This window comes from Mustela putorius, unplaced genomic scaffold, assembly GCF_011764305.1.
Source record: "Mustela putorius furo isolate JIRA1106 unplaced genomic scaffold, ASM1176430v1.1 tig00000281_pilon_pilon_pilon, whole genome shotgun sequence".
In the NCBI taxonomy this organism is placed as follows: Eukaryota; Metazoa; Chordata; class Mammalia; order Carnivora; family Mustelidae; genus Mustela; species Mustela putorius.
Genome location: NW_025421343.1, coordinates 6,162,394 through 6,187,910, shown reverse-complemented (window position 1 = coordinate 6,187,910; position 25,517 = coordinate 6,162,394). Strand labels below are relative to the sequence as shown.

Below are 25,517 nucleotides of genomic sequence, written 5' to 3'. Positions count from 1 at the left end.
AATTTCTGCACCTAATTGTGCATTTCTCTAAGGTATATATATATATATATATATATATATATATATATATATCTGTGTGTGTGTACAGCTATATATATATATATATATATATACATATTTCTGATACATACCTACATATATATCAGATATATATACTCTATATCTGGTCCAATGAGAAATGTAGATCAGAAATTATATATATTTCTATAAATAGATCTATATACTCTAAATAAATAGAGTATAGATCTATATAAATAGATTTGTTTTAAAATATTTGTTTTAAAGTATATAGATCTATATAAATAGATCTATATACTCTATATATCCTTGACAAAGCCTTAAGTAATTGCCATATGTTTGGTATATCCTTAATTCTAAGACACACTCCTCTCACAATTTAAATTGTTTCCCCAGCAACAATTTTAAGTTTCTGAAAACAGTAATTTAAAATCAATGTAATATAGTTGTATTTATTATCTTGTTGATTTTTTTCTTCCAAACAGTTATAATTAACCAAATTGAAGATATATACCTAATTTAAAAAAAGACACTGATTCCAAGATTGAACTTCCTATATCCTTATTTATTAATTCTGACCACATTGCCAACAACTGAAAGAAAATTTCTTAATTCATCTGTGGATTTTTGAAGATTTTTCCCCTAAAATAGTTTTAGGTTTATATATTACTTTGATGTGTTATTCTGCATCAAGATCATATGTTTGGGAACTTAAATTTAGTTTAATTTAAAGTTTTATCTTTCTTTTTTATTTTTAGTTGTTTTTTTGCTTTGATTATTTTGTCTGGAATTACCATTTTTTTCTTTCAATTGCTCTTCCAGAGTGTATTTATGTACCTGTATGAAAATGGAAGAAATTTCTTATTTTACCTAGCCCACATATATTTTACACTATATACCAGTTTTTATTGCTGTGATATGCATTTTGTCAAAGAAAAGTTGCACTGAAGAGTTAAGTAGTCAAGAAAAACTTCCTCCAAGTCTGTTGCAGTAAAAGAGAGAGATTGAACTGAACCGGCTGAACCAAAGGGCTGGGTAGGTTTTAGAACCTCAGATTAGCTAGTGGAGAGTGACCCAGAGGATGCTGGTAGGTGGAGCTGATCAATGTGATTAGGGGATATGTGTTTGCTAATTTCCTACTTACTGAAGTTAGGGTCCTACCATCCCACAGAGATTGACAGATAGGGCTGTTCCCTGATTTGATGATTACCTTTCAAAGGGATGGCCCCCAGGTCTTTGAGAAAGGCACTTCCTGGACTATAGACTGTGCAGATGTTGGGAGACTTCCAACTCACAGGTCAGAGAAGGATTTACAATTCCAAGTTTTCTAAAGTAATAAATTCCTACATGAAGGGAAATCAGAGGTTTATGGTCACAAAGAAGCTTGTCTGAAGTCTAGTCCAACTGAGGGGGAAGGCAAAGGCTTTCTTGGTCAGTTTTAAAGCTAGTTTATACTTTCTTTGACTATATTTGTCTCTTTTGATCACTCTCTCCCATTATTTTAGTATTTACCTCCAACATTTATTTAGACATGGCTAAGTTTCCTGTTGCCTTTGCCCACAACTACTTCTTTCCTCTTGTTAAGTCATTTCCTACAAAATTTTGCATTTGTCTTACACATGGCCCCTAAATTTTTATTCTGCTCCTTCTTCTCTTTCATTGAGATGAAGGAAATCCTGGCCTGTAACTTCCCTCAAAATTATCTGGGTGGGTTTTTCCTAGATTCCTCATTATTCAAATGGAGAACGTTGGAGTCCTCCTGGATATTAGGTCAAAGGGGGTGTTAACAAAAACAAACTCAGAATTCAAGATTCTACAGCATTAGTGCAAAGGTAGAGCTCAGGCCCTGGGGTCTGTCCAGAGAAGAGCCCTCTGTGTGCTGGTTTGGTCTCACATCTGCATTGGTCATGAAGTGCACTGAAGGCCTTAAACCAAACTGGTTTTTCAGTTCACCAGGCAATGATTTGAGGGACAGCACAGAACCCTCTTGATGCTTCAGGGAATTGGTGCTAGCCAAAGCTGTTTGAAGTAACAGTGCTAGACCTCAGATCTCCCATGAGTTAACTGTGTGAAAGCATAGCGGTTAAAGGCATCCCACAAAGGAGCAATTGCTGTGGCCCCAAGTCACCTCCATTCCTCATTCTTACAAATAAGGTCACTTTAGTGGAATTGGGCCTGAATCTCATCTAAATCAGCTGGAGTAGTTCTGACTCAGCCATTGTTTTCTTTCCTCTGTCTGGTTCCTGCTGCATTAAATCCCACACAGGTCCTCTAAGGTCACGGCAAATGGTTGGTACTTTATACTGTTTCCAAATAGCTGATACAGCGGTTCCGAGTCTCGTTGGTTCCGAGTCTCGTTGTATGGCTGTGCACACACACACACACACACACACACACACACACACCGTCATTTTTGTCTTTTACTCATTTCTTGCGTCATACAAGATGAGAGGAGGGTTAGGAATCTGTGATCTCATCACCTTGTTTTCAACAATTCTTCGTCACTTGTTTTTTTTGGTTTTGGTTGTTTTTATTTATTTATATTTATATTTTTGGTCGTTGTTGTTTTGTTTTGTTTCAGTGGTGGTGGTTTGGTTTGGTTTTTCAGAATTAAGCCAGGCTCGAAGCTAATCTGAAAGAAGGGGGATACTGAAGAGCTAGGGATAACATTGTTAACCAGAAATCTAAAAGCTGCAAGAGCTTGCATTTGACAGAATCAAATTTTTCTTTTGATCTTTTCTAACTATTGTATGAACGAGGAGCATTTGCTAGCCTTCTAATTTTGAGGATGAGATGAGACTCACTTGGACTCTTGGAATGTGTAGCACAGTGTGAGTACTTCGTTGACCTAGAAAAGCTCTCTGAGGGGACCGAGAAACAATTAGAAATTTAAATGCATGAAAATGGAGACATATTTTATGTTACATCAAATGTTTCAATTGTACTACTGGGGGGTAAAGACCTTCTATGACTTTGTTGGTAGACTTTCTTTTTTAATGCTTAATGTATAAAAGGAGATGTTCTTAACACAGCTTACTTTTAATCGGAGGATCTCCATGTATTTCACAGGTAGTTGTTCATCCTTTAAAAAGAAATGACTTTTAAAACAGGAAAATAAATGGGCTTTTTCATCCCCCAAACCAAAGAACTAACAAACAAACACATAGAAAACATATTAGACCTCAGCTGTATCCCAGATAGAGTGCTGAATGCCTGGGGGCTACATAGTTACAAGACAGAATCTCTTCCCTCTAGAAACTTTATACATAAAGTAGTTCCCTAGTGGTCTCCTGCTGACAATTACTGGAAAGTGACCACCACATGGTCAATACAGATAATGAGGATGGGAGTTTAGAGCAGCAAAAAGTTACTTTTTTGAAGGGAATAGGTTCCCTGAAGGAACTGATATTTTATATGAATTGTGAAGGGTGATTTGTGGGGTTGGAGGAAAAATAACAAGCATGATTCATTCCACATATGTTACTAATCCTTTAAAACAGCGCCATTTATGGAAATATGTCCATTTTCGCTGTAAGCCCCTTTTGGGGACTTTTTTTTTAATATTTCATTTATTTGACAGAGAAAAAGAGAGGGAGAGAGCACAAGTAGGCAGAACAGAAGGCAGAAGGAGACGGAGAAGCAGATTCTGTTGAGCAGGGAGCCTAATGCGGGGCTGGATCCCAGCATCCTGGGATCCTGACCCCAGCAGAAGGCAGTTTTTTAACCCACTGAGCCACCCAGGCACCTTGGGCATTTCATCTTCTAACTCTGGTCAATTGCTTTTCACCCTCATTATCTAAACTGGTTGTGAGGGGAACAGTGGGGGGTGCTCTTCATTTCCTACTCTACAAGTCCCAGTTAGCATCAGAATCACCCATAGGGCTATTCAAACACAGGTGCCTGGGCCAGAAACCCAGAGGTTTGACTGGGTAGGGCTACGGTGGGGTGCAATGATTTACATTTCTAACAAGTTACCAGGTTATGCTGCTGCCACTGGTCTGGAAGACCACTTCTCTAAGATCTACAAGTATTCTTATTTTTTCTCTTAATGCATTTTTAATCTGGGCACAGTGGAAATACAGAGCTGCACCATTGCGATTCTGGTAGAGTATACCTCTGAGACAACTGATCTGTTAGAAAGCAGAGCATCACAGACTTTAATATGCTTATGAAACATCCAGAGGCCTTGTTAAAATGCTGATTCAGATTCAGCAGGTCTGAGGTGAGACCTGAGTGAGATTTTGCCTTTCCAAACCTCCAGGCATGAAAGGACTTTGGACTCAACATTGGAGCAACCCAAGTTAGTGTTTTTCAGTTGCAAATGAACTTCCTTTTAGGGACAGCTCGCATCCCAAATTCATCTAATTAATTTTACAGTTTCAGTTACTTCTCATTGTCAACTATTCCCCACAGAAAAGACTCTTATATTCATAGAAAACACAGTCTAAGGCAAAGTGGACCTTAAATATCTTCGAAATTAATCCCTCCGTTTTATTTATTGGGACATTTTTCTGGCCCCACATCTGGTTGGAATTAAGAAGATGGTGTAATCATTTGAGACCTCTTCTTTTGTGTTTTTTAGGGAAGATTTAGTCTAAATTGAGAGGAGTTCCTGGGGCACCTGGGTGGCTCAGTTGGTTAAGTGTCTACCTTCAGCTCAGGTCCTGATCAGGGTCCTAGGATTGAGCCCTACAGGGCATCAGCCTCCCTGGTCAGCGGGGAGACTGCTTCTCTCTCTGCCCCTTCCCCTGCTCAGCTTTCTCTCTCTCAAATAAACAAATAAAATCTTAAATTACTAGAAGAGGACTTCCTTAAGTGGCCACAGCAATTTTATGAAATCAAGGCAGCAGAAAGATCCTTCTAGTCCTGTGGAGATGTTAATGATCTTCACCTGCCTCTTTTTATGGCCACAAAAGACCAAAAACAACAACCAAAAAATACGTTAGAGCCCCACTATTCCTGAACCTAGTTGGTGATGATGACCAGGCCCTCAAAGAAACATGAGTCATTTCTTAGGCAGTGCCACAAGATGCTTCATTTGATGTCTTTGTTCAGACCTCTTCATAACACTGATTAGAGTGGCGTACACATCAAAAGAAGACATTGCTGTGTGAATTTCAATATTGCGTGTCCCAACACCTTCTACTCCTTATTTAAAAAAACAAAAAACAAACAAACAAACAAACAAAAACTCTACTCCTTATGAGGAATGGACAAGGCAATTTAATCCTTCCCAAGCCTTTAGTTATCCCGAATGGCTTTAGGCAGGAGGAATCATCCTAATTTCAGTAAAATTTCTGAAATGGCAAGGGAATGCCTTTGTTCTTATCTTGTGAGAGGGGATATTTATGGAGAAAATTGTCCTTAGAAATGCCTGTTTGTTTGCTTACGATTTATTTTGCCTAGAAGAGGACAAAGCAGGATGATTTGAATTTTGGCCAGCATAAACTTTCAGTCATCATTCTTTCCATATACAAGTTGGGAACAAATATGTTGCATGTTTTTCTCAAAGAGTCATAGAAATTGGATATAGTTTTCCCTGGAAAAAGATAACTTGTATATCTTTAGAAAGAGTATTTAAACCTCTTTGAAGAAACCATAAATTCCTAGTTCTTTTGTATGCAATAAATTCTCAGTTGACCTAATGAAAAGCCAATATTTCCTCTAAGACAAAATCTTATTTCATTCACCCACCCATGCATCCATTTATCAAAGTGCCAGGATAACTCAGCTTTTGATATTAAGTGCTGTACATATTTGTAGTGAAAAATGGATGGAATGGGTTACTATCCTTAGTATTGTTGCATGCAAAATAGCAACTATACTTTTATGCTTACTGTCATAATTCCTTAGAGAATGAATCAATTTGCCCACTTTTGAAAAGTATTTTCAGAGAAGCTATTACTTTCAAATATCACCATTTCATATTTCCAAACCCAAGCACTTACATAAATAAACTTTGTCTTTTTAAACAATTTCATATCTCTATATAGTAAGCATATAAATTAAAACCAGCTTTTTCTGTGTTCCTTGAATATAGGCTATAAGATTCAACTGAGTATCCATCACATTTTTTGTGGAATTGATTGTATTGTTTCAAGACACTGGCACTTAGAAAACTAACATTTAAGTGATTTTATGCTTAACATTTCATTAAATCCCAGAGATAGTCTTATTCAATATTTTATACATTCTTTCTGTTCCTGATGGTTTGAATGCCATTATAACTAAAATTGAACCCAGTTCATTTTAACATTGAGGTGCCAAAGGCAGATCTAAGTTTTGCAAAAATAGGCAAAGCGAAGAAAGGAAAGAATGGAAGTGAAGAGACATGCAGGGATAAAGGGGAAAGAGAAACAGAAAGAAAAGAGAGGAAACAGAGGAGGCAAGAAGGCAAGCACAGAGAAGTAAAAGAAAGAGAAAAAAAGTACAGTGTAGGAGTGTAGCATGACATCAGGAATTGCCTTGGATGTACCTCTGAAAATTTCTTTGTGATTCCCATTTAAGTGATTCCCTAGAGCCAACTATGGGGCTTTCTGTGTTGCAGATATTTTAGAAGGGTTTATTTCTGAAGACAAAATGCCTCCTTGAGGTAGTGTTAAGCACCCAGACTCAAGAGCCATTTTCAGTACATGGTCTGTACTAGGGCAGCAAGGACCAGCCATGAACTTATGACCCCAACCGAATTGTTATCATTTGTTTAGCAAATGTGTGGGAAGTCACGTAGGCAAGCGCACAACACATAGCACAGACCCTTTCTCGGTGCTACTCCACTTTTCCCATCCTAAACCTTTTGTTAGGTTATTCAGACTTTAAAGGAGGCACAAGTCAGGGCCTGGTTTGGTCCTCGTCTCAAGACTTATCGTGGCCTCCCACAGTCCATCTGAAAGGATCTGTGATTATAGTAAAAAGGTAGCTTGACAGTGACACTTTGACATTTAGATCAGATAATTCTTTGTTGTTATTGTTGTTGGCGGGGATGGGGGGTATACCTTGTGCATTGTAGGATCTTTAGCAACATCCTTGGGTTCTACTCACTAGATGCCAGTAATGCCTCAGTTTTGACAATTTCTTGTCTTGAAGACCTTAACCTTGACAATAGAAATACCTCTGGATTTTACCAAATGTTCCCTGGGAGGCAAAATTGCTCTAGAATGTGAACTACTGCTGCAGAAGGAACCAGCCACTCCCGAACAGTAGCATGGCCAGAATGAGTGGCAAGGAATAAATGCTCTGACCTCCCTTTTCCTAATATCATTGGATGGGGATGGCTCTCCTTACTGAAACTAACCAAAACCAGCTAACAAGGCATTTTGGGTCATAGAATGAGCTTCCTTAGGTACAAGGCAAGGTTGGAAGAGGGGAAAAGGTCTGGATAAAAGGAGAATAACCAAAATGCAGGCCTAGGATAGGCAATAATGTAGAGTTACCTTGATCCCTTTTCAGTAGTCATGAGACTTTGGGGTAATGTAAGAAGACAAGGAGCACCACGGGTTGTAGGATCTTAGGAAAAATGTGTTGGTGTCCTGGTCCCCAGATGGATATTATGAGAATAACAGCCTAGATTAATATAAATGCCTCCAGCTTGAATTCCAAGTGAGCACTAAAATAAGGTACAAGGAAGGAACAAAGCCCCTCATGCATAACCCCCTCCCAGATCCAGCCTAATTTCAATAGTATAAACATTATATAAAGAAGGATGGGGAAGATGTTCAAAGAAGAAGAAGAATGTAAATCATCATGCTCCCATTAAGTCTGCCCTAAACTAAGAGACGTTTTACCAAGGGGCACATCTCAGCATCTTGTGACTGCCTATATACTCATCTTTGTGGTTCAGCATTGATAAATCAGATAAATACCACTGAAGCCCATGTACTATGCTATTAAATAGTAGGATTTCATTCATCTCTCTCAAGAAATTGTTTCTGGAGGCCAGCAGAAGAAGTAACAATACTTTATCACACAATGGTTCATCAGCTTCAGCCGTATTGCTTCCATCACTGTGACAACTTCCATCCATCTTTATGCAAACCTTCACCACTTCATGGTGTTGGTCTCTGTCTTAGTCAACTCAGGCTGCCAAAACAAAATGTCATCGGCTGGAGGATTTGTTTAAGACAATTCTAGAGGCTGGGAAGTCTAAGTGCTGGTAAGGTGGGTTTCATTCTGAGATCCCTTTTGTTGGCCAACAAGCATCATAGGGTACACTCACGCAACCTTTATATGTACGTGGAAAGAGAGAGAACAAGCTCTCTGGTCTCTTATTATGAAGACACTAATAGTGTGGAGTCATGATCTCACCTTTATCCCCCCATTTAATCTAGCCTTAGAAGCCCCATCTCCAAATATGGACACTGGGGATTAGGGCTTCAATGTATGGGTTAGATGGAGGACACATACTTTGAGTCTGTAACAGTGCCCCACTGTGAGAACACTGATGAGGCAGGAGACACAAGAGTGCTGCTTTTCCACAGAGGAAGAGACAAAAGGCTCTTTTACAAGTGTATGCCACCTTTATGACTCAGTTGACACAAAAGCCTTCATGAACCTTTTCATCAACCTGCTGATCAGAAGTGATGGACAGGAAGGGGATGTTGTTCCACTATCTCTTTTATTCCTCCCCCCAGTCTTCCTGGTGCCCGCTTGCACAAGTTCTCTCTCTACCACCAGTCCATATATACCATAAACGTCCTACTCATCAAAGAGCTAGAGGTGGAAAAGTGTATTGTCTACACTCTCTAGTTGTTTATTGAACTTAGGTTAAACCCAAGGAAGTAAACTATAGATTTTTAAAATTCTATATGATTTCCAATTCTCCCTGAGTGATCATCTCTTAGTTAGTCTGAATCAATGACATTTTACTACATGTTTAGCTAAGAAGATAATGGGGTCTTTCCATGTTTCCCTTTAGATAAATAGAAATTATTTGCCATCCTGGAAAATGATACTCTGGGTTGCCATATAGAATCCACATAAAGTTAAATCTATCCAAGAATATTGTGAGCTCTTTTTCTATCAAACTCTCAATGTTAGACTAAATTCCAAGAATGTAGGACTTCCCTGTGGGTCTAGTTTCATGACAAAATAATAATTTTATTTTTTTTTAAAGATTTTATTTATTTATTTATTTGACAGACAGAGATCACAAGTAGACAGAGAGGCAGGCAGAGAGAGAGAGAGGAGGAAGCATGCTCTCTGCGGAACAGACAGCATGATGTGAGGCTTGATCCCAGGACACTGGGATCATGACCTGAGTCAAAGGCAAAGGCTTTAACCCACTGAGCCACTCAGGCACCCCAATAATTTTATTTTTAATAACTTATAATAGTAAGGTATACAAATTTATTTATAATAAATGTGTCATATTATTTAATAATAAACCAGAAAACCACAGTTCAGTGGCACTATAAAAATGAATTATTCCTCGAGTATTTTTAGTAAGATTCGATGAGTGTGAGACTTCTTGATAAAAGGCTTTGGTTTATCTACATTCATTGGAATGGTTTGGTAGGAAAAAGAAAGAAGAAATTTGGGCAGAGAAGAAAAGTGGATTATAGGAATGGCATAGAGGGGAAATAGATACCGTTTTGGCATTGGCCAAGGAAAACAAGCATGGAGTATGTCAAAAAATTCAGCTATAACATCATTCTGACAAAGGGACCCATGGAGGTAGCCCACAAAATTAATACTCTGTCATGATGGGGAACTAAAGGCATATGACCATGGTGGTCCACGGGGCAGCATGATACAACCAGGCAAATAAGTCCTGTGATCTTTGGATGGGCAGCAGCTGGAGTGGGGGGTGGGGGGTGGACAATGGGAGAGCCGCTCCTCCAAGCTCTTCTCTGTGCTCTCACACATACAGATCATTTCCTTCTATGAGTTACTACCATGGTTGGTGAACTTCATCAATTATATGTCATCTTTTATTATTTCCAGTGGCAGAAGACACCCTTTCATAGGCACCTCTACATGGGAGTATCAGGTTACTCTAAAGCAAAGATGAATTTAATGATCCTTCCCTAAGTTTCTCTTAGTCATTATTGCTTACTTGCTACCACTTTGGGGTTTTAATTCTTTTTCTTTTCTTTTAAATTTATCGCATGATGGAAATAATTGGGAGGTTTGAATATTTTTCAACAGTGGGAGTCTTTATTAGCTTTTAAGTAGATAAAAATATCCTTCCTTCCCCATAGTGCAAAGTGGAATGGGCTATTACTACCATCCCAGTAAATTAAATTACTTAAAAAAAAATAAAAGAAATAGATTGTGAAAATGTTTAGCCAAAGGAGTTCTCCAGCTGACTGAACATTTATGGGCATTTTGCCATCAAGGCAAGGTAAATTCACCTACAAGTAGCTATTTAAAAAACATGCGTATAATGTAGTTGTTAAACTTACCCAACTGAATTACACCTAACTTTAGACAAAAGAGTAGAATCTATACATAACCAAACTGATAATAACTAAAACCCCGGCAGAATAATCACCCAAGAATATGAATAGGGCCAAGTGAAGAAACACAACGGGTGAGACAGAATAATTAGCAGTAATGAATTGAACTTAAGAAAAAGGAAAATTTAATTGGAGAGTAAAAAGCACACATATGTGCACAATGTTTGGTGACTTCAGACTGGGAAGTAATCTGCTTTGTTTTGAGCAAGGCAGTCTCCAGGCAGGTGTGGGGAATTAGGTAAAGCACACTGTGCACTCCCTGTTGGGCCTACATCTTTAAAGGAAAACAATCTAAATTTAACAAGAAGTAGTGCTTTCAACCTTGGTTGCACATTTGAGTGGGTGCTTTAAAAAAAAAAAAAGAAAGAAAGAAAAGAAAAGGTGGCCTGTGCCATACCTCCAGAAATTCTGATTTAATTGATTTGGAATAAGGACCAGGCTTAAGCATTTTTACCATCACCTCAGAGGTGACAAAGCTGCAGCCAGGCCTGAGAACCAGTGTTTTAAGGGCAGTCTGTATGGTTGATGAAATCCCAAATGGCACATGAAGGGGAAGGTGAGGATCTCCATTTCTCGGCTTTCGTTAAGGGTGGCAAGGGTTGATTGCTTTCTCAGCAGCAGCAGCAGCTGAGAAAGCAGCTGTCCCCATGTCCTGCCCCAGAGCTATGGTCAGTCTCAGCTGCTCATCACAACTTAGGGATGCTTCAGCCGTAAGAGACTAATGTTCGGCTGAGAGGTGGAAATAGTGGCAGAAGAGACGGAGGATGTGGAATCCATTCCCTACAAGGGCAAGTTGTGGTGAGTTGGGTAGACGATTAAGATTTAAAACAGGTTGTTGTGAGGGGTGCCTGGGTGGCTCAGTGGGTTAAAGCTTCTGCCTTTGGCTCAGGTCATGATCCCAGGATCCTGGTGATAGAGCCCCATATCAGGGTCTCTGCTCAGTAGGGAGTCTGTTTCCCTTCCCCTCTCTCTGCCTGCCTCTCTGCCGACTTGTGATCTCTGTCTGTCAAATAAATAAAATCTTTTAAAAAATCAATTAATTAATTAGTTAAATAAACAGGTTAGTTTGGGCACTGGGCTCCCCCGGGACACAGGAAGCCAAGTAGCATAGTAATAGCAGCAGACATGCTGACCGGACATAGAAGCTGCAGGTAGCACCAGGCTTTCTACAGATGGCTTCATCAGTATCCATTCTGTGGATCGGAAACCACCTGATAAGTATCTTACTCCCTCTTCTTTCCTCCCTTGTCATTTTTCATATACCGCTACTGTTGCATTGGACCATAGATGATGTCACATTGTAAAAATCTACTCCCTTTTGTCTTCACATTAGGTTATAGGTTCCTTAAGGTCATGGACACCTTTAGTCACTCTAGTCCTTTAGCCCTCAACACAGGGCCCGGCATGCAAGGATTTGTAGAGAGAAATTGTGCGTGTGCCATCCTAGGTCCCTGTTTAAATCCAAAGTGAAGAATGGGTAAGGGACTGTGGAAAAAGACACAGTTTTGGAGGCAAATTTCTTCCAAATAAAACCCAATTCCCCTAACAAATATCTCTCATAAATTCATAATTCTTTGAGCACACATTTTTTTGGAATACTCTAGCTAGGCAGCACCAGACCAATCAGAAACATTCTGTGACAGCACGGAACTGACACTGGGAGGAAACAGTCAGTAAAGGAGCAAAGATAGACATGATCCCAGATATTTAACATTTTGATAAATGCTGTGAAGAAAATAAACAGGGAATTGAGTCAGGGGACGGCTTATATGCGTGAGTAGGGACGGAGTGGCATTTTAGACAAGGTGGTGGGAAGGCCCCTCTAGGAACATGACATTTAAGCAGAGACTCAAAAGATCAGCATAATCCTACGGAAAAGAGTTGGAAGAAGACTATCCCGGACAAAAGGAATGGCGAGTACAGAGGCCCAGAGATGGGAAAAGGCTTGTAGAGATTGAGAAATAGAAAGAAGGCTTTTTAACCTTCTCCACAAAACAAAACCTGTTTATGGTTCCATGACCCATGAACTTATCCTCTTTGACAAAAGCAAGCAAGTTCCCTCGGGCCCTGTGTTATAAGCTGTCCTATACCCAGGGGCAGGTTCACGGGCTTGAGTGTTGCTTAAGATCTTCGCTGAAAGGTCATTGGGCGTTTATTCTGCCTGAGCATGTTTGATCTAAATGACCTGAATGGAGACTTTAGAACTCCCACCTGGAGATTCAAGTCGGACTTCTAAGTACCAAGGTTGTATGGGTCTAGCTCTTTGTCTGGGATCCGCTGAGAGCTTTATTCCGGAGCGGAACACCTGGATCTTCACAAGAAAACCTGCCGTGCCCACTGGCGGGGAATGCTTTTCTCCCTCTCTTCACGGACTTGGATGATGCAGTTTCAAACACAGAGAATTAGAATCAGGTTGATCTTCTAATCTGTTCTGAAGAGGTTCTTTCAGTAGGCACCTTTATTTTATTCTTCTTCATATCCCCGGCACCTACTGCAATGCCTAGCTTAGTAAGTTAGCCCCAAGCCAACCAGATCTTATTTTTTACATGATTGAAAAAAAAAAATCAAAAGATTTTTTGTCTAAGCCTATTCTCCTGCTACAATGGTAAAGTTGTTTACTACTTGTGACAGAGACTGTATGGGTTGCAAGCCTAAAATATTTACTACTGGCCCTTTCCAGAAAAAGTTGGCCAACCTCAGTGATAAATATTTGCCCTGTGAATGAATGGATACAAAAATAAGTATACCATTATGGCAAATTCACTTTATATAATGACTCCTTAATAGTATATGCTCCATGGCAGAGATCCAGGCAGTAACCTAGAGCTTAACACATTTTATTAAAAATATGAGACTAATATTATTTATGCATCACTCTGCCACCCTGTTCTAAAGCATATTCAATCAGAATAACAACTTTAGTTGCATTTTCTAAGTGGGCTTCCCCTATTTTTGCAATTAAATATACATTGCCATGCCTCCTTTCATTAGGATCAGTCAGTTCCCCCAAGAAGTTCTATTTAAACTCTATTAGATTCAGGTTACTCATCCTATCAAGATGTATGTCCTTCTGGGGTTTTCTTTCTTCTATAATCGTCATTTGGTTCTAAACTTTTATCTTGGGAGGAAAAGGTACACGAAATGTAAGAAACTCAATCAACTTCCTTATATAAGAGTTTCATTTCATTTTATTTTTACATTTTAAAAACATTTCTAGCTTTTACTGAATACCTACTGCCCTATCGAATTACATGTCTGGGGAGGATCACAAAGGTAGTTTATCTTCAAAAGCTGAACAAATCAGTCACATTTGCTTTAGACAAGATAAACAATCTTGCATAAAACAGGTTAAGGACACCATTAAGAAATGAACACAAAACTGTACAGAATACTACAAAAACTAATATGGAAACTAGAAATAAGCTACTCTGAACGTTGCGGAGAAGCTGAATCTGAATTTAGAAGGAAAACATCTGTAATTCCTGCTTGCTCATGCCTTCCTGGTATTGGCATTCCTGCTGCTTTTGGTTCATTTCCCTCCCCAAATTTCTGAGGAGGGACTGCAAAGCAAATCTTACACTGAATCTGTTTGTTACATGTGCTGATACATTTTGGTTTTGTTTGTTTGTTTTATTTTGTTTGGTTTTGTTTTTAAGTGTCCAGCAGTAGATTTGGGCTCAAGTAGTGATCACTGTCTCCTGTTTTAGGCAAGAACTCCCTTCTGTGCATCACTGTATATCATTGGCACTTCCACATTTGTTTTTTTTCCCCCCCTCAGAGGGGAAAGATGGGGGTATTAAAATTTTGTTGTCTCTATTTTTTATTGAAGTATTGTTGTAGATTTCACTTCTGTAGAATGTTTGCTTGTCCTACTCTATTAAGGAGTCCTAACTCTTTCAAATTCAGAGGCCAGAGCAACAGAAGGAAAGCCTTTAGACGTTAATACTAGCTAATTAATCCAGCTCATTAGCCCAGAACCTCACTGAACACTGAGAGTGCCTGTAATGCAATAAGCTTTCCAGCTAATGGAGTCAAAGCTAACTTCAAAGAACAGCTAGTACCTCATTCATTAACTTAGTCAACTGTCTGGACACCTCACGGACAAGGAAGCCTACTAGGAGAGCAGTAAAGATGTAAGTGGATGTTCTGTTCTATTATCCCATGACTGACTTAAAAGTTAAAATTTGGACAACCATGAGTGCACAAAGAGTACACATTCCCATCTTTAAATAAGAACAGAACAATAAGGGCAAGTGCTTGTGTGCAACTTTTGTCAGGACTCGAGTTTCAAATGGTCAGAAGAGTCCCATGGAGATCCAAAGGCAAATGCAGTGTGTTTAGTGTCACAGATTTTGCATGCTGGAGCAACTTGGTACGTACTTCAGCCCAAAAACAAAATGCAAGTAGGACAGTAGCAATTTGCACCATTATCTTCTTGTTTTTCTTTAGAGATTTTCAAAAACAAAAATCAATAAATGTAATCAGTGTTTATGACAAATATTAGTAGATTATTTTAGATTTTGTCACATGTATCACTTAATCTCCAAAATAAAGTGTGAGAAAGATAAGACGGTTATGTTCTTTCATTGAACAAATAATGTGACTATCTATGAAGCCAAGCAATGTTGCCAAGCAATGTTGAGATAATGGTGTTCAACAAGAATGCATTTTCAACTGTTTCTAGTTTCATTCATTTTTAGGTGGTCTTGACTTTTTCACTTATCACTCTGATTTATCATCTTCTCTTGAATTCTTGCATCTTTTTTCCAGAGATTCTTCTCTATTACAGTTACTACTTAGGGAGAAAAGTCTTTGTGTGTATACAGTGTTAGGATGTCAGAGATTGTATGGGCCTCTTTTTTAAGGAGATAAGCTTTGTTTCACTAGTGAACCAGTAGATAGTGAAGATGGTGGGAGAGAGAGTGGCTGCTGGTGAAGGCAGCTGAGCAACAAGAAATAAAATGGCAGACAGAGAAGTTCTGTTTTCCTTTTGTCACTTAAAGAACTCACCATTTCTTTAAATAGAAGATGAGCTTTCTGATACAGTCATATGGGGACAAGATGGCGGGGGTGTAGGAGGAGGCGCCTTTTCAGCTGGTACCCCAAAGTGAGGTGATTACCTACCAAAGAACTCCATTCACCCATGAAATCAGCCTGAGATCAGAATTATACACGTCTGGATCTCTACAGCGGCAGAAGACGCCAGTGGGCAGGTAAAGTGGAGTGGGAAGGTGGACTGATATCAGAAGATAAAGAAAGGGGAGGGAGCCACTGGAGGCAACCGGTTGGAAAGTAATACCCCAATATGAGTGAGTGTGCCCTGCGTCTGGTACAGTCATATCCTTTTTTACTTAGTATTCCACAGTATGAATCCTCAAAGTAAGGTTCATTACCCTCCTATCATCCTCTGCTGTTCTCCTGCTTTTACTCATGGCCAGGGATGGCCCAGACCCTGCCTTTCTCCCTACCTCACCAATCCTGGCCATGCAAAGCTGCTGAGTGCATCAAAGTCCTCAGAAGACCTTTCCCAGTCTAAACCAGCTTTTCCTCCAGTTGCATTGAATTATATGCTAGTAAATTTTTCTTTTAATTCATTCTCTTCCATCCTCCATGTTATAGGAATTTCTAAGAGTTTTTGATTTAAGGATGGAAAAACAAATGAACAAACATCTGTTAAATAAAAATTTGTCCATTTGAGTGCTAACTTGTCATTTGAATGTTACCTTTGTCGATATGAGTATATCATAGTCATGCAAAAGACCTTTCCCTAGTCTAAACCAGCTTTGCCTCCAGTTGCATAAACTGATATGCTAGTGAATTTTTCTTTGCATTCTCCTCTCTCTACCATGTTATAGGAATTTCTAACAGTTCTTGTGAACAAACATCTGTTAAATAAAAAACTTTGTCCATTTGAGTGCTAACTTGGAAGGACAATTAAGACTCCAATTTCCATCTTGACTTTGAGTTCAAGGTATTTTTCAAAATTGTGCTTTAAAATAAGCTTTCTAGCAAAATGTTTTTAAAATAATGTCAGACGATGTTGACAGTTTTACTTTTTGATTAATACAAACTAATACTTAGATAGTTGGTGTTTTTTGATTAAGAAGCAAGGCTGCATTTAAAAACAATAAGAAGGGTGCCTGGGTGGCTCAGTCAGTTGAGCTTCTGACTCTTGACTTTGGCTCAGGTCAGGATCTCCGGGTTGTGGGATCCAGCCTGGGGTCAGTGCAGAGTCTGCTTTGGATTCTCTTCCTTTCCTTATCCCTCCTTCTCTGCCTCTCTCTCTGCTCATGGGCTCCGGAATTCTCTCTCTGTCTCTTTCTCATTCTCTCTCTCTCTCTCTCAAGTGAATAAATAGGGCACAAGTGTGGCTCAGTTGGTTAAGCATCTCCCTTCTGCTCAGGTCATGATCCCAGGATTGAGCCCTATGTAGGGCTCCCTGCTCAGCAGGGCATCTGCTTCTTCCTCTGCCCCCCTCTTTCTTGTGCTCTCGCCCTCTTCCTCAAATGAATAAATAAAATCTTTTTTAAAAGTGAATAAATAAAATCTTCTAAGAAAATAAAATAAGGGGGCACCTGGGTGGCTCAGTGGGTTAAGCCTCTGCCTTCAGCTCAGGTCATGATCTCAGGGTCCTGGGATCGAGTCCCACATCGGGCTCTCTGCTTCCTCCTCCCTCTTTCTCTGCTTGCCTCTCTGTCCACTTGTGATCTCTCTCTGTCAAATAAATAAAATCTTAAAAAAAAAAAAAGAAAAAAGAGAAAAAAAGAAAAGAAAAGAACAATGAGTAAGAATGTTTCATTGCAGAACAGGGTTAAATAACATAATTTGATGAATTGATTTAGATTCATTACATTTCTTGTGTCTCCTTTTTATATTATATGTGCCTTCAGGTATTCAAATCAAAGAGGCAAAATTTATGAATGGGTGATTATTATTTTAATTCTCTCATTTAAGGAGTGAGGGATGAAATCAGGTTTGTTGGAACTGTCAATGTCACAGCTCAGTGTAATTTCTCATTTGCTTTTTGGGAATGGGAGAAGTGGCTGAGCAATTCTGCTCCTCTGGGGCCAGCTGGGCTCTTGTGCCTGTGATGAACTTCGGTGGACTTTAAGGGACTGTGGCTAGTCTAAGATTACTCTGTGGCTCCACAGCACTTTCCATTCTCTAGTGATCTAGCCTAGACTTGTTAATGTGGTGGTGGCTAATCTGGCCAGGATCCTAGGAACCTTGAGACACAAGAAGCATTGCTGCTGCTCTACTGGGCAAAGAAAATCACAAGACTAGCCAGTGTTTAAGGCAAGAAGAAACAGATACTACATTTTGATGAGAGGAGCTAGAAGAACTATGGTCCTTTGCGCAATCTACTGTGGCTGGTTACATGTAAAATTCTGAAGCTCTCACAGCAATGTGTTTTACTAGATGAAGAAAGCCGTTTGGCAATCAGGATGTGAAGAAAACGTGTAGAGATTATCAGGCAGGATTGACTGAGAGGGCCTGGTGACATTTGTGTTCTTGGCGTCAGTCGTTCTTCAGACCCAGTGGTACCCTTGCTCTTCTGTTTAGCTGCTAAATCCCTTTTTGTGTCTATGAGTCAATTAAGTCTCCCTTTTACCCAACTAACTTATAAATGGGCTGAGGGTCTGTCAGCTTTGATCAAAATTCCTGAAAAAAAGCCTCTAGCCAAATTTGTTTACATTTTCTTGGTCCCTGTCAATTCTTGTCACAGACTAATATAGCGAATAGAATAAAGGCTAAGTTATATGCTCATTTAGCTGTTGCCCTTCCTTTTTAATCTATTTTATTTCCAATAAACCAAGTGTCCATCTCCATTAAGCAATTCAACTATATTGAATTCCTCATCTAGATTTTTAGGATGGTACTTTTTAAACAGTCTGAGTAGTCAGGTACTACCCTTTAGTTCCGAAAATTAGAGACCAAATGTCATTTAGGAAATTGAAAATCAACTTTTTATGACTTCAATTGAAAGAACTCATACTGAAATGTGAACAATGTTCATGAAAAGTTAATAAATAAGACTAATGATAATGCATGGTAATTTTAAAATGATCAGGCTATTACACTACTTATAACTAATGCTAATACGTTTGAGAAAAGAGGGTAACGATATTGGAATTTCATGCTTACAACAAAACTGAACTTCAAAAGCCTTTCCTGATCACATATCAAGAGTCACATTACTCTCACATTAACTACACAGACACATTCATTTCTCATTTTAAATGTAATTATTATGGATATAAAATTATGGGATCTGATTCAATTTGTAGACTTTTGAAGCTCTGCACATCCCACTATACTTTTTTGCCCTTCCTCTCAACATTTAAACACATTCTCTTTCCTTCACTTTCCTCTTTGAATCATTTACTCTGTGAACCACTGAAATTCAGAGGAGTGTGTCCTTTCATTCTCCTCACAGCATGTTGGAAGAAAACCATATTCTAGGCAAAGTGTAAAAAACATTGTCAGAAATCCAGAACATCCACTAAGGTGTCCTAGCTTCTGAGTGCACAAAGTAGGACTGAGAGCCTCTGATAATGAGCCACTCTGTGACCCTTCATGTTCTCACATCTCTCAAATGGAAACTGTAAGACAAAAGACAGGGAACATTTCCAGGAAAGACACTGTCAGTGTTGAGTGAAACTAGAATAGGTTATGTCTTTCCAGAGTATTCTCAAGAAACAGGGAATGCTTTCGGAGTTATCTGAGATTTATAGAGGTAAATCATATGTCATTATTATGCCCATTTTCAGAGGACTCCCAGGAAACTCAGCAAGATTAAAGTGACTTATAATTAGTGATAATAATGGTTTTCCCTTTTGTAACCTACCTCAGATTTATTTATGAATATGCCTCCATAGAAGTTTATATGTCCCTATAAAGGTTTAAATTCAAGTTGAGTTCAAGTGTTCATATTCTTGAGAGAAGCAAATGACAGAATTTCAGTGTGGTAGATTTCCCCGGTGAGATCCCCTTCATTCCACGTACCACACCTATTATCTGTAAATAAAGTGCAGCTTCCAAAGCAATCAATGAGCAGCCAAGCATACAAAAGAGGCCATCTTTAAGTAGTGTTGTTGTGCTGTGCCCCAGAATGAGGTCTGTCAGAGAGCTAACGGAACACAGGGACCATTTGGAAAAGCTCTAAGAACACATTTACAAAAATATCAAATACACATTAAGGGGAACTGAAGGATACTTTGTTTTGACTGCTGGAAAGGAAACAATGATACACACAGGGACCCAGGTGGTTAATGTACTGTACATTATTACTATAAAGTACAAGACCTCAGTCTCTCAGCTCCTCAGAAACCACAAAATCAGTTGATTACATAGTGCCCCACAGACTAGACTTTAAGAGTAAATGAGCAAACATCTCAGATATCCTTTCAGAGCCTGCCAGTTCACATAGCTTTTGAATTCTTGCTATTGGACTGTTGGGCAGGAGGGCGCTTTACAATGTTTTTTATCCTGCTGGAGGTTCTAAGCCTACCTCAAATACAACAGAGAAAATGGCAGGTTCCCCTGTTCCTTGAAGTAAAAAATAAACTGGTTCGACTGTCATAGCAAAACAAATTTTCTAAGTTCAGAGATGATGGAATATATAAACCTGACGTGCTGTAGTTAATACAGGTCCCTTACCATTTGAATCAACTTTGTTTGCATATAAGTGCCATAGTTTCTTAGATATGAAATTGTTCTTTCCCACTTTATTCAATTTGAGGGACTTCATACTGAAAATTCTATAATGTTCCCGTAAGAGCTAATGGTTTCCATCTGTAGATTAAACTGGTTTTAGTAGGGTCTGTATGACCCTATCTCACTTTGTATTTGTGATTCATCTATGTTTGTAGATCAAGCAGGTTTGTAGGTGACCAGAGGAGGACTATCGCTGGGGTTAGAAGACAGTGGACAAAACCAGAATCCATGCTTAATGTTTATTTTTTTATTTATTTTTAAAAGATTTTATTTATTTATTTGACAGAGAGATCACAAGTAAGCAGAGAGGCATGGAGAGAGAGGGGGGAAGCAGGCTCCCCGCTGAGGAGAAAGCCCGATGAGGGGCTCGATCCCAGGACCATGGGACCATGACCTGAGCCAAAGGCAGAGGCTTTAACCCACTGAGCCACCCAGGCACCCCCCACTTTTTTTTTTTAAGATATTTTTTATTTATTTGACAGAGAGTTCACAAGAAAGCAGAGAGGCATGAGGAGAGAGAGAGCTTAATGTTTATTTTTATTTTTTTAGTAATTTGGCTAATTTGGAGACAAAAAGTCAACAAAGATTCTATGTGCAGTGAATGTTGCTGCCACTGGAAATAATTTGGTGAATTTTTTAATGGCTTAGAGTTATATTATTCCACCTATTAACAATAAAAAAGCAAGAATGGTCTATGTGACACTTAAGAAGGTCTTCATAAAATTCTTTCTGCTGAAATGTCACAATGAAGTAGTTTCATGTCTATGCTTTTTCAGAGTTTTGGTGACCCATGACACTAATCACAAATATCTCTACCTATCTGACACACAGTAAAATCCTATGAGGATACCTAAAATAGAATTTGCTGACAAACATTTCATGTCTGGACCTGAACTGATTTATAGGGAGAAGTCTATATAAGTGAGAAAAAAAGAAAAAAAAAACCTACTATACATTCAGGGAAGATCTAACTTTATATTTATTATCTAGTAATCCAACCATATTGTCCTATAATTTGTTCCTTGTTCTCACTGCCAGAACAGAAATTAATGTCCAATGTCTAAACATCTCTGTACCAATCACAAATTTGACCTAGTATGTATTTTTGTTCAGATTTTTTGAGAGCAGAATTGTATATTCCAGACTATATCAACATCTTGTTTGATGAGAAATTATCTTTCCTTTACTATTTCCTAACACTAGCTGAAAATAGTGTTTGCCTCCCATTAGAAATCAAGGAGTTTCATCCAAAAAATAAAGAAATATACATTGGCTTAATTTCCTCACTCACTGAGAAAAACTGTATGATGTGAGTTAGGAAAAAAGAGAATAGTAAATGGAGGATGGGAATGTATCCAGCTGTTGCTGATCACATTAAAATAAAGTACAGTCTGACTATGTGCTTTGAATATTATTCAAGCATCTTTCATTGTGTTTTTCAATTTAAAAAAAATCACAGGGAAACTCAGTAGACATATACTTATGAACACACAAATTTGAAATGAAAATTTTTTTTTAAGATTTTCTTTATTTATTTGAGAAAGAACGAGAGATAGCAGGATTGGGGAGAAGGGGGGGAAGCGGACTCCCCATGGAGCTGGGAACCCAATGTGGGACTCCATCCCGGGACTCCAGGATCTTGACCTGAGCTGAAGGCAGTCGCTTAACCAACTGAGCCACCCGGGTGCCCGAAATGATACTTTTATGAAGCAACTTACTCATGAGACACTCCAATACTTTCTATTCTAGTTAATTCAATTTTTAAAATGTTTATCTGGATTCATTAAATTGATTTTATAACCTACTAATGAGTTGTGATCTTCCACAGAAAACGTTGCTTTAATCTCTATTTTTAAAAATGTGAGGAGGTGACTTTTAATAAGCACAGAGTTGTTTAAAACACAATTCTCGTGCAAACAGATAATGAATTCTTGTCAAAATTTTGCTTAACACATTAATGGGGATCCCAGTGAGAAAACATAAGACCTAGTTTGAAGAACATTTGAGGGATTTATACAGTAATAGGAAAAATGGATTCTTAAAATAAAGTGGCCAAGTTAGCCATAAGACTGGTTAACTTCCTACAGAACAATTAACCCGTAAAACCTTTGGGGTTTAACCTCACTCCCAAATTATAAAACTATAACAACAATATCTGTAGTTTAACCTAGAGAAAGAGTCATATATAGTCTAGTCAGGAAACAACCTATCAGTTATTTTAACAAAGCATTTTACATGAATTGTTGATTAAATACAGTGGTTGGGGCACCTGGTGGCTCAGTGAGTTGAGCATCTGACTCTGAATTCCAGCTCAGGTCAGGATCTCAGGGTCGTGGGACTGAGCCCTCAGGCAGGCTCTCTGGTAAGCGGGGAGTCGGCTTGAGATTCCCTCTCCCTCTGTCTCTGCCCCCTTTGCTCTGCCCCTTTGCCCCTTCTAGTGCATGCACACACCTACACTCTCTCTATCATTCTCTCTCTCAATAAATAAATAAAATCTTTAAAAACATGCAGAGTTATTAGCTAAGTTTATGCAAAGGCTAGAAATGCCAGAGTGTAACAGAGACAGCAACTTCAGGTAGTAACTGCCACCCTACCACCTGTGGGACTAAAGGACCAAATGGAGAGGTTGTAATTGTAACATTACGAGACTGCAGGAGGAGCTTTGTGGAGATACACCTCACATTTCCTTGGTGCTTAAGACTCTGCGGGGACATGGTGGGATCAAACGTTAGGAAGACTGTACAAACTGGAATGTCCGGCTACTGTGGGAAGGCATTGCTACAGCCAGTATGACGGGATATATTTGGGGTAGCTCCCTGGAGCAGGAAGAAACAGAGGCAGCCCACCATGGGAGCAGTCCCTCCAACTCCTCTACTCTTGACATCTTCCTCCAGTGGGCCCACTGTCTAACAGGGATAGGCAGGTCAAGAGGCAATGTGGTTTGCAAAGTCCCAGGTTGGCATGATAAAGCCAAGCTAGAGCAGGGGGTTGGAGCCGAGAGACAATAATTTAAACTGCCGCTAGTCTTGCCTGACAGGACAGTGACAGTGTTTGCAATTTTATCATCTGTGGACTGTTGACCAAGAGTGTCCGATCTGATCTAGTGCGTTATGAGAAATGCTCTAGTGGAATAGAATTAAGCAATCCTCATTTTCCTTTCTGAGCTTATGACACATTTTTCTTTATCGGAAATTTGTGGTTTAATAAAAAGCTGCATAGCATCGAAAGTACTATAATTTGGGGCTCCTGGGCGACTCAGTCGGTTAAGCCTCTGACTCTTGATTTTGGCTCAGGTCGTGATCAAGCCCATGTTGGGCTCCTTGCTGGGTGCGGAGCCTGCTTAATATTTTTTCTCTCCCTCTGCCCCTCCTCCCTCACTCTCTCTTTAAAAAAAAACAAAAAAAAACAAAAAACTGTAATTTTAATATTTTTAGCTTTTACTATTAAAGGGATTTCTGTAGCCAATTTTTCAGGTATATTATTCTAACATCGGACACATATTTGGCCTGTTAGCTTGAAATCAAGAGCATCACATCTTATGAACACAGGATGTGCCAGCTTTCATGATTCTAAAGTTTTTGTTGTTGTTGTTGAGAATTCATAGAATTGTTAGAAATGATCTATAGGAAATTGAGATTATTTTTTAAAAAATGTTAAGTAAAACATGTATGTCCTCAATAAAGGTTTCAATTGTATATAAAGATATTTTAAAAGTAAAAACTCTACGTACGTTTACATTTGTATTTTCACAAAATGGGTCACACTGTACATTCTTTTCACATTGTTTTCTCTTAGTGTCCTATCTTGCCACGTTATAACAGATGGGCACTCCCCAATCTTCGTATTATCTGTCAACAAGTGTATGAATTTACCTCATGTATTTTAAAATTCCCTGTTGATGGGAATTTAGGTTGTTCTTAACTTTCTCTATGGCAATAGATAGAAAGATAAAGGACAGGCCTGGGCATGGAAAAATCTTTATGAAAGATTTTTGAAATCTTTGAAATCATGAAAAAATCTTTTTAAATCTTCATATACAACGTATATATGAATGGATATATGTGTTCATAAATATGTGTGTATGTATACACACACTTTCTATAACAGTATATGTAAAAGGTATATACATACATTTTTATAAAGTGTATATATATGTGTGTGTACACACACACACAGCTATATACAAGGTGCATCTCTAAGGTTTATAAATAAATACACACGCTTTGGACATAAAATGGTCTATGAGGCTTATCTCTCTGGACAGAACAAGATCGAGTTCCATACTAACAATCCTTCTTTTGTTTTGTGTCTGTTAATAGCGGAATCCGCAGTTGATGCCTTCAAACAGCATGGAAGAGTTCAGAGCAGGAGCCCCGGCGCGTCCTCTTCTTGTCTTGCCAAGGCATTTTCCTAACCCTAAATCTTTGTCCTTCTCACACCAGATCCCGCACCACGTGAAGCCCTTGCCGTATTACAGCTACGACCCGCCTGTGATCGGCTACTGCCAGGCTCACCAGCCGCTCCGCGTCAGCAAGGGCTATGAAGCGGTGTCTCCCGAGCAGGACGAAACCCCCAGCCTGGAGCTCGGCCGCGACCACAGCTTCATCGCCACCATCGCCAGGTCGGCGGCCCCAGCCATTTACCTGGAGAGAATAACAAACTAACGCGAAAACCGACTCCTCCTCGGTGCGGGACCTCGGTGGGGGGGGCGGGGTGGGGGGAGGGCTTCCTCTTAAAGGAGAGTGGGTGTCCACAGTCGTGCAAGCACGCTGGCTCATCGTGCCTGTTCAATAAACACTTAGGACAGAGAGGAGAGGAAAAACCAAAACTGCTGAGAGAGGGCCGCGGATGCACCTGCAGCATAACCAGGAGAACTACGGGACTTTCTTTGCTTCAAAACGTAAAACAGAAATGCTCCTGGATGTACATAGTCCAAGTGTCGAGTTCTTATAAAAATAGATTTCACCCTAGCTACGTATAGGTTTGTTTGTATATTTGCTTTTTCTACACTGCATGGTTCCTGGGCTGGAGAACCACAGGGGTGGGTGGGCGGGGAGGACCTGGGGCTGGGGAGGGGGCGGGGGGAATGGGGGAAACACGACAGTTTTCCGTGTTAGGTGTGTGTAACTTTCACAGACTTGATTTCAATTGCTTTCCTTCATTTTCCCTCTAAAATGCTGTGTGTTCCTATTTGGTTTGCTTTATGTTTCACATTCTTTTCTTTTTTTCCGGTCAAGTGATTTTGTTTCCAATTCTAAACATGGGCATTAAAGCTTATGTTGTACCAAAAGAAAATCTGCTTTATTACAGACCACAAAGAAACGAAAT

The 25,517-nt window shown here is 39.2% G+C and overlaps 1 protein-coding gene across 2 annotated transcripts in view; it reads left to right on the top strand.

The window, feature by feature from the left end:
- LRRTM4 (leucine rich repeat transmembrane neuronal 4) overlaps positions 1 to 25,220 on the top strand; it is a 710,220-nt gene extending 685,000 nt beyond the window's left edge. For both annotated transcript variants that reach the window (XM_004742288.2, XM_004742287.2), the window contains one exon: positions 24,632 to 25,220. In XM_004742288.2, coding sequence (XP_004742345.1) covers positions 24,632 to 24,853 — 222 coding nt within the window. In that variant the 3' untranslated portion in view covers positions 24,854 to 25,220. The remainder of the gene's footprint in view (positions 1 to 24,631) is intronic.
- The last annotated feature ends 297 nt before the right edge of the window (positions 25,221 to 25,517 follow it).